Source organism: Phoenix dactylifera, chromosome 1 (assembly GCF_009389715.1).
Source record: "Phoenix dactylifera cultivar Barhee BC4 chromosome 1, palm_55x_up_171113_PBpolish2nd_filt_p, whole genome shotgun sequence".
Classification (NCBI taxonomy): domain Eukaryota; kingdom Viridiplantae; phylum Streptophyta; class Magnoliopsida; order Arecales; family Arecaceae; genus Phoenix; species Phoenix dactylifera.
Genome location: NC_052392.1, coordinates 34,291,410 through 34,301,191, shown reverse-complemented (window position 1 = coordinate 34,301,191; position 9,782 = coordinate 34,291,410). Strand labels below are relative to the sequence as shown.

At 39.1% G+C, this 9,782-nt stretch overlaps 1 protein-coding gene across 1 annotated transcript; it reads left to right on the top strand.

Moving 5' to 3' along the window:
* The first annotated feature begins 3,654 nt into the window (after positions 1–3,654).
* LOC103720592 (probable carboxylesterase 15) lies at positions 3,655–5,203 on the top strand. Its single transcript, XM_008810362.4, has one exon. It carries the CDS (start codon positions 3,846–3,848, stop codon positions 4,908–4,910), a length of 1,065 nt encoding a protein of 354 aa, XP_008808584.1. The 5' UTR covers positions 3,655–3,845; the 3' UTR covers positions 4,911–5,203.
* The last annotated feature ends 4,579 nt before the right edge of the window (positions 5,204–9,782 follow it).

Below are 9,782 nucleotides of genomic sequence, written 5' to 3'. Positions count from 1 at the left end.
CTATTTTACTATATTTTTTCCGGTACTCATCTCAAAAAAGAAACCTAAAAATCAAAAGCTTCCCTTATTATCTAAGTCGTTTGTCTCGTAATTACAAAAAAAAAAGCACAGCATCTTTTTTCTTCATCATTTTCAAAACGTACATTTTACCGATACACATCAGATAGCCAAGTAATGCACACCAAGCAAATTAATTATCTAACAAATCAATATATATTTCTAGGTAAGTAAATACACAGTTTTCAGAATATGGTATTCACCAGTACATAGTATACAATGAGGTGATATAATTTTGAAAATTAGTTATCTAGTTACCCAATGCACATTTCCAAATAAAATGATACCTAATTTCCGAAATATTATGGTCACTAGTAAACTACATAAATCGGGTGATACATACTCATCGACTTCCTAATGCATACTACAAGCCCTTTTGATACACACCCATCAGTAATATAATATATACATCCAGATAAATCGACACACAATTTTTAGAGTATGCTTTTTATCAATACACACTATATAGTTAGGTAATACACTTCAAGCAAATTAGTCATCTAGCAAGTTAATGCATATATCTAAAAAAATTGATATATAGTTTTCAAAATATGGTATGCATCAGTACTAGTATATAGTTCCAAGCTTTGTCTAATTTGTTAAGTTTGTCTCATCTGGACGTATACTGTGTATTGGTGAATACTATATTGTGAAAACTATGCATCAATTTACCTAGAGTTATGTACTGACATGCTAGATTGTCACACCCCGGATCCAGCACCTTGGTTCGGAACGCAACATGACCGCCACTCCCTAGAGCAGAGCCCTAGAGAATATGTTAGGCCTAAAATTTTATCACCACTTGGATATCTGTGAACCAAAATGATCTCATTTTATAACAGGTAACAAAACTATTCCAATTACAAAATTTAATCTTCCAACTAGTAACAATGATGCTCCATCTAATCATCCCCTCCACCTGTGATTTCAACTATAGCCATGTACTATCCATCCAACCTATAACTCTAAAAAAGAGAAAAAGAAAGGAGGTTGTGAGGTTTACCGCCTAATACAAATCTCAAATTGCTACACTATAAATAATATAAAAATAATCAATTAATAATACTAGATAAATGAATATCGTATCAATAGTAAGAAAAACTCATAAATAACATGCATATAAGTTCTCACTATTATTTTTTTCAAAAAAGCATACACGCACAATTATTCAACAATAATTTCTTTATGTCATGTTATTCGCTTCTTATTAATTTGCTTTTCAGATTTTTTTTATTATTTTTCAGGTTTTAGACTAACCAATATCATAACTCAGTCCAAGACTGATATTATACCATGTTATAGCCCGTGGTGGCTATCCAGCCCGTGTTATAGCCCGTTAGGGCTCTTCGGCCCATGTTATAGCCCGTGGGGGCTTCCCACACATAAGCTCGTGGAGGCTTTCCATGTGTCAACCCATGGGTGCTATGAAGTTGTTAGTCCCAACTATATCTTATCCGTTTGATTTATCTGTTACTCTTATCAAATCAATTATCATATATACAATGAATTTCTCTCAACTTCAAGGTATCTTTGGTTATATAATCATCAACATCTAATACGTATAATAACCACATAAATATATTTGTAATGAAATTTATATACAACCATATTATCATATGCCAAATCGATACAAATCTCACGTTGCAAATCCAGTGATATAAATCAAAATATATTTAGATGGTGATCCAAGTACAGAAATTCCTATCTCTATTGAAGACTAACTAACATAATGATCACTGATCCGCTTTAAGGTCTATGAACTAGGTTACAAAGTACTCCGATTAGAATCTTCTTATGTAGATGACTCTCACTCTATAGAATCAAACTTGATTATTAAAAGAAAGTCAAACAGTGGACTAGTAACCTAGACTGCCTGCTAGCATCCACCAGGAGTCCATCACCCAGTCCCCCGAGGCCCAATCATCACCTATCCGAGTCAACTAGAAAGAGAAAGATACTAAAAGAGAAAAAGAGAAAGAAGGAAGAGAGAAACTAGAAGAGGAGAGAGATGGCCAACTCTCTCTCTCCTCTTTTCACGAACAACCCACCCCTTCCTCTCTTCCTCTTCGCAAATCTAAGGGAGTGATGGCCATGGTGGCCTGCCCCCCACTTAACGGTAGCCACGGCGATTGCATCCCTGACCAACGGCGGCCAGCGGTGACGAAATAAGGAGGATGAAGACCGAAATAATGGTATCATGGTTTCGGCGACTTTTTGGCTATTTGCCGGCTCCAAAAGGCCAAGAACAATGGCTAGAAGCCTAAGAAAGAAAGGGAATAAGGCGAAGAGCTCTCACCTTGGTCCGGCGAGATTCCAGTGGCCCTTTCAAGCGGCAAATTGAGGAGGAGGCTTGGAGAAGAAGAGCTTAAATCGCAGCGATTCTCGGTGATTTGGGTGAAAGAAATCAAAGGAGGAAGAGAGTTAAATAGGCAAAATCCTTGAGTTCGAAACGAACTCGGAATGCCCTCAAGGAGTCGTCGTTTCCATCAGAATCGAAGAGGAAGAAGACTCCCAACCAAGGTCTTCTTCCTCAATCCCCTCACGTGCCGAGCACGCATTGGGTTTGGGCCTGGCCTATTTGAGCCGGCCCACAAACTGGGCGAGTCGAGGTCGGGCTGGGCTGGCTACTCCAAGCCGGCCCATGAGCCCAAAAATCTGGATTATTATATAGATAATTATTTTGCTCAGAGTGCATCACCTAATCATATAGTGTGTATCAATAAAATGCATGTTCTAAAAATAAGAAAGAAAAAAGATGCTGCACTTTTTTTGTTAATCATAAGACTAACGACTCTATTAGTAAAATGAGTCTTTAACTTTTAGATTTCTTCTCTAATGTAGGTATCAGAGAAAATATGGTAAAATTTGATCTATATATATATATATATATATATTTTTTTTTTTTTTTAATGTCTGCCTCTTATGATTTTTGTTTATTGTTCTCTGCCAAACGTATGGTTCGAAACATCCACCACTCTTTGAGGTTGAGAAATTGTATCTTATATCACATACACTGTACGGTGGTGGACTGTACGAATCATACGTCACCATTTTGTAGATTCGATATGTCTTGTCACAAATTGCCATCCTACTTATTTCGTCGCGATTTCGTGTGAGATATAATTTGTCCGTTATGTCGCTTGCTGGAAAGCACCCTCCCACCAAATGTTTAAAAGAAATAAATGACTTCTTAAAAAGTAATATGATATATTGGTAGTGTTCAACGAGAGAGCACGGTGCTGCAGTTGGTGAAAAAAAGCTATAACTTTCCTGGGCAGGACAAGTTTACACCATAAATTACTGAACTTGAAATGTATATGCCCTCTAATTACCAATATAATTTTTTATTATTATTATTTTTGATACATCGGCAATTCATGCTAATCTCGTGTAAGCACCGTCCTCCTGTCATTTCTTAGAAAATTAAATATTGCAGCGGGAGTGCCCGCATAGATTGAAAGTATGTGTTACGTACGGTGGTCTTAGTTCATATTTCACCTACCACATGCCTAATATTAATTCCCATTGTTCACTTGATTTACTTTATCCTGCCCAAACATCAAGTGCTGGCGAGGCTTATTGATCTCACCAAGTTGTGGCTTATCCCAGGGGATAGACGACCCTTTGGTAAACGCTTTCGCTGAAGTCCTACAGAAAATTTCCATGAAAATGCCTGGAAGAAATCCACCCACTCCGCCAGAAACCCCTATAAAACCCACTGCCTACGTTTCAATTCCCTGAAGCCTTAGAAGTTGGAATTATCCATCCATCTCTCAGTCTAGCCCAAGATGGTCGGCCAGGAGAAGAGTAAGCGGGTGGTGGACGAGGTCTCGGGCTGGCTCCGGGTGTTCGACGACGGGTCCGTCGACCGGACCTGGACCGGACCGCCCGAGGCCCTTTTCCTCATGGAACCCGTCCCCTCCCATGACACCCCCCGCGATGGCATCACCCTCCTCGACCTCCCTGGCGACCCCTCCCTCCGCCTCTACCTCCCCGAGCTGCCGCCGGAGCACGGTGGCGACGGGCGGAGGAAAGCGCTTCCCATACTCCTCCAATTCCAAGGCGGAGGCTTCTGCATCTCCCACTTCTCCTGGTTCATGTACCACCAATTCTACTCCCGCCTCGCCCGCGCCGTCCCCGCCATCGTCGTCTCCGTCGATCTCCCTCTCGCTCCCGAGCACCGCCTCCCCGCCGCTATGGACGCTGGCTTCCGCGCACTCCTCCACCTCCGCTCCCTCGCCCAAGCCCCACCGCCGCCGCCGGAGGCGGCGGCTGACCCGGCGGAGCGTCTACGCGCTTGCGCCGACTTCTCCCGGGTGTTCCTCATCGGGGACAGCTCCGGGGGGAACGTGGTGCACGAGGTGGCGGCGCGCGCGGGCCGGCTGGAGGAAGAGCAGGAGGGGTTCTGGTCGCCGCTCAAGGTGGCGGGCGGTATTCCGCTCCACCCGGGGTTCGTCCGGTCGACCCGGAGCCGGTCGGAACTGGAGCTCCCGTCGGACTCGGTTTTCTTCACCCTGGACATGCTGGACAAGTTCCTGGCCCTGGGGCTGCCGGAGGGGGCTACCAAGGACCATCCCTACACGTGCCCGATGGGGGAGGCGGCGCCGCCTCTGGAGGAGCTGAGGCTGCCGCCGTTCCTGGTGGCGGTGGCGGAGAGGGACCTGATCCGCGACACCAATTTGGAGTACTGCGAGGCCATGAGGAGGGCCGGCAAGGACGTGGAGCTGTTGGTGAACAAAGAGGTGAGCCACTCCTTCTACCTCAACAAGGTCGCCGTCGACTTGGACCCCACCACAGCCAAGCGGACGGAGGAGCTCATCCTGGCCATCAAGGACTTTATGGACCGCCACTGATAGCCGCCGGCCGACGGACTCACCGGTGGAATTAAGTTAGTAGAATGAAGTCGTGGTGTAAGAGAGGTTGTGACGGGGGAAAGATATTTTCTTGTTTCCAAATCAACAAACCGCGGGACTGCAAACTATTATAACGACGACGACAATAAAAGTGAACGCTAGCTGCAATATCGCGACCTTGTGTGTTTCTTTCTTTTTAGAAAATAAGTATTCTGTACGAGCCATTTCTGCTCATGTTCGCCATCGCTGCATCGTTCATGGAAAAGCTTGCTCCGTCGATTTTAATTTCTTTATTTTTTTATTAATTTATTTTGTTTACCGAAACTGAGAGGTTTTGGATATTTTAATTTTTTAGAAAATATTAAAATTTTTAAATGAAATTTTGATTACTTGCTTCCTGAAAATATTCGAAACTTTAAAATCTAAAAATGATTACCTTTGCATTTATTGGTGCCCGGTTCTTTCTTATGTTTTTAAAAATTTAAAATTAAAAAACATGCGTCCCTCGTTGCATACTTAAAAATAAATACAATTGCATTTATTGATGTGGGTTTCCTTAATGTCCGGATCGGTCTTGTAAATGACAGGTTGGCCCAGGTTGGCCCCCGCTGAGGGCACATGCATGTTTGGCTCAGCTGGGTGTCAGGCTGTACTCTGTGTAGTACATATGCTTGCATGGCAAGCATATTTTGCCAAACACAATGCATGATTTAAATATATTACAACCTAAGACTCCATCCAAGGCAGTTGGGTTGAAAATATTATCTTAGTCTTATACAAAATAATTAGGTAAAAAATAATATTTTAATTTTTTATTTTATATTAAATATTCAAGAGCTATATAGTGAATAACTAACGTAGGACTAAATAAATATTGTACTGATCCTTACATGCTTTTCTCATTTAAACTTTGGCGTCCTAGTTATACTAACAATTTAAATCTAATTACAAGTACCACGGTTGGTATGTGGTTAGCTCCAATAAATCCGTGCTATAGCATCCTCTAGTCCATATAGATTATAGATTGGGCTCGCTCTAATATCATTTGTGTCAATCCAAGAACTTATCCAAAATAGCTAGTCGGAAAGTATTATATGAGTTCCTTGATCCTATATAAGTATGCAAAATCTATGTAGCGAACAACCAATGTAGAACTAAACACGCATCCGCACAGATCCAGTAAATTCTAATGTGCATATTCGTTGGCCTTTAGCACAATAGATCAAACCTGATACATGCCTTATGGACATGATAATGTATCTTATTATTAATTTTTTGAACTATTATTTTTATGTAATTATCAGCTATTTCTAAGAACCACATCTCCAACAATCTAAAAACGAATTTGGTTTACTTAGAAACTGCTAGTATCTGCATATTTGAATAGCATAAATTTTTTTTTATATTTTATTAAATATTTTCTTCTCTCGAAAAGAGAATTTATTTTTTTTACAAAATTATTTTTAAAGAAATACTTGTTGCTTTCAATTCTGTGTAGAAAACTAGTTTAAATTCTCAAAATAAAATCATGTTACTTGTTCATAAAAATCTATGCAGAAAAATAGTTTTAACACTCAAAATAAAATGTTGCTATTTGCTGCTATGAAATCTGTGCAGAAAATGAGGCCAGATTTTCAAGTTAAAATCTAAATAATTATTGCTTTGACATTTGTACATAATATCTTAATAATAATGCTTAAAATATGCTGCTCTGAAATGAAGAAACATTGCTTTTGTACGGTAAAACATGCCCAAGGAAGCGCTAGCGGACGCAATGACAAAACATTGCATTTGTATAGTGATATAACATAGATGGCCCATGGCTAATTAAGAACCTTGCTGTTCAAAAAGGTGAAAGTTACGTTATCCCATTTGGAGAATTAGTTGGGCAGTAGGAATCGCAATTAAATTGGGTCAGATCAATAAAATATTTATTAACTCTAATCTAATTTATTTATTTGACAGACTAAAATTTTAGATCTGAATTCAGCCTGTTTATTGTATAAGTAACTCGATCCAATCCATATAATCTATTTATTAAATAGGTCAAGTCAAGTTAATCCATTTATTAAACATGTCAAGTCAAGTTAAATAGGTTAGACGGATTAAACAGGCTTTTAACAAATTAAAAAGATTTAAACAGGTTAAGCAAATTATGCGAGTTAGGTTAAATAGGTCCAAAATAGATTAAGTAGGTTTTAAACAGGTTAAATGCATCGGCTTATGATCCGACCCAGTTATTAAAAGGATCAAAACAGGTTAAATAGATCAAAAATCTAAATCTAAATCCAACCTATTTAATAAATAGGTTTAGACGGGTTGATATATTTATGACCCAAGTTTGTATATGTCGACTCCAAATATACTTCAAGCTGGTCATTCGCGAATTAGATTGATGAGTCGAATCAAATTACCATCCCTACTAGGTAGATTTAGTTTAGTAAACTAAATGTTATAACTTCCTTGAGCATTCTACAACTGACCACATGGACATTTTATTGGTCTAAGCACAATAGTCTCCTAAGTGCCAAATTGCCGATAGACTTAGGCTAGATTATGGTGCCAAAAAATTCTCAAACTTGTCGAACAATGCGCCATAACAATTCTGATGTTCAACTATGGCAATCCAGTGTGACTGGTAGCAGTAGTTGAGCGACCATTCTAGCTTTGATCTTCTCTTTTGTCAGTTATATGGCTTATAATTAATCTAATAATTTTTCTCTAATTGCTTCTTTCTTTTTGTAGTGATCCAAGGTCAACTCATTTCTTTTCACCATAACACCGCCGAATTGGGTGAGGGAGCCCCTCGCGGAACGAGTAAGTTAATTTATTCATTACAATTGAGAGTACAGGAGCTGAGGGTGATGCTTCTTAAATAATTTACTATTTCTATCTATTAGTATTTTTATCTTCTCAGAATAATTTTTTTATAGTTTACGAACGCAATGCTTTTGTCCATACATACTCAACTAGTAATCTAGGAAATTTTGGACTAATTTACTCAATGTGTTACGTGCCGTATAGGTGGGAACTTTATTACTTTTTCCTCTCAACAAAGCATGAAAGTTCTTGACATATCTGTCATTATCCCCTTTAGATAAAGCGTATGCGGTAGGTTCCGGCACCATAAAAAAAAAAAAAAAAGAAAAAAAAAAGAAGCTTAGTTGGTAAACGAATCTGCTTGGAAAATCCTTAGGACGTAGACATCAAAGATCCCAACATTACGGAGACGACGCGTTATCTGCATTCTAAGTTTGAATCATCAACCGTGCATGTTTTGCATTGTAGAAAGCTATACAGTTACTCTTGAGAATAGAGAGATGCCTCTCTATCTTCGAGATAAATGACATGAGAAACATGCACTCAAGAGAATCCCAACTCGAACCTAAAGGCAAGTTCACTAGACCTGGAGAGAGCTAGTGGAATTTGTCCTTGCCACTTACATCATTATGCGTGATCTTCCACTGCTTTGCCTAACTAGTCAAAACCTTGCGTATGAGCTATGAAATTATCTTTTCCACGATTGGACTGTTCATTTTTCTTTGTATCTTTGCAATTGAGGCCAACAATTCCATGCTCATGAAGTTATATATACTTATTAATCAACTTTTGACCTTTTGCGTAATATACCTCATTGGGTTTAGCACTTTGGTTTGCTTGTAATTCAAGCTATGGCGTGCATCTCGTGTGCATGAACCTTTTTTCGTAGAGTATTTGCCAACTGACCAAGATCAAGCATATCATGTCTTTTTGCGTCCATCACACCAAAATCCTCAAATTTTGATCCTCCAAAAGTTAAAATTCCTTCCATTGCATCTTGATAGTGGCAGCATTCAATCCATCTCCATTTTTGCGTTCAATCTTTGACCAAACTCTATTCTTAGTTACTCGGATACCACTTTATTATAGTGGACTTAATGCAGGCTAAGACTACAAGCCCTCCAGGTACACCGGTTTTCTGTGCTACACTCATAAGAGATGTGGCCCACATCAATCAATGGAGAAGAACACTATATATAAAATCTAAAACTTGTATTGTTTGAACTTAAACCATGTAAGAACAGTAAAGCCATCAACATTGTGCTTCCAGAAAACAATATCAAGGCTTTAACAATAACAAAGCTATATGACAACTTGGACGTTCGACGCATTGTTTGGACTTGGCATGATTCTCGCACGGCCTCTAAGCAACGGGTACCTCACAAAATATTTTTTAAATCAAATTATTCTTGATTTATAAACTTGAAGTATGGTGTTTTATTGTTTTATTTGCCTCTTTCTAGAATATTGCATGACTCTTAATTGAATGTAGTGATTTCGATATGGATTATATTTGATTAATTTCGATGTCGTATGATTTTATGTATTTTACGATTTAGAACGCTGAATATGAGAAAACAATTTTTGCTTCGAAATAAATTTAGAACGCTGAATATAGTGACCCTTGACTCGCGATCTCGGGTCGAGGGCACGATAGGTATAGTCTCGAATGTCATGATCAATCCATATGTATGGCTACAAAGTTACTGATCTTTGAATATAGCAAGGTGGCCTGTCCTTCATGACAAGATTACTTGCAAGCTTGTGCACATGGTTTGCATATTTATCCCTTCTAGTGTTTTTGTGAGATGGGCTGTTTGTGTTGACCGCTCAGTGTGATGACAAATCTAGATATTAATAAAATGTCTGTCCTTTGCGTAGTAGGAGCTCCATGCCATCACTATTTGACTCGACAATATTATAGGTACGATGTTAACATCAAGTATAGCTGTGAGCAAGTTTTAAGTATCAAGATCTCTCCAATCCTCTATGTAAATCCTATCCAGTTGGATAAATCCTCATAGAATATATGTGACACATATCGCATGGTGT

Bases quoted from the DNA above. Each gene is read 5' to 3' on its own strand.
- LOC103720592 (XM_008810362.4), top strand. From the start codon at position 3,846: ATGGTCGGCCAGGAGAAGAGTAAGCGGGTGGTGGACGAGGTCTCGGGC.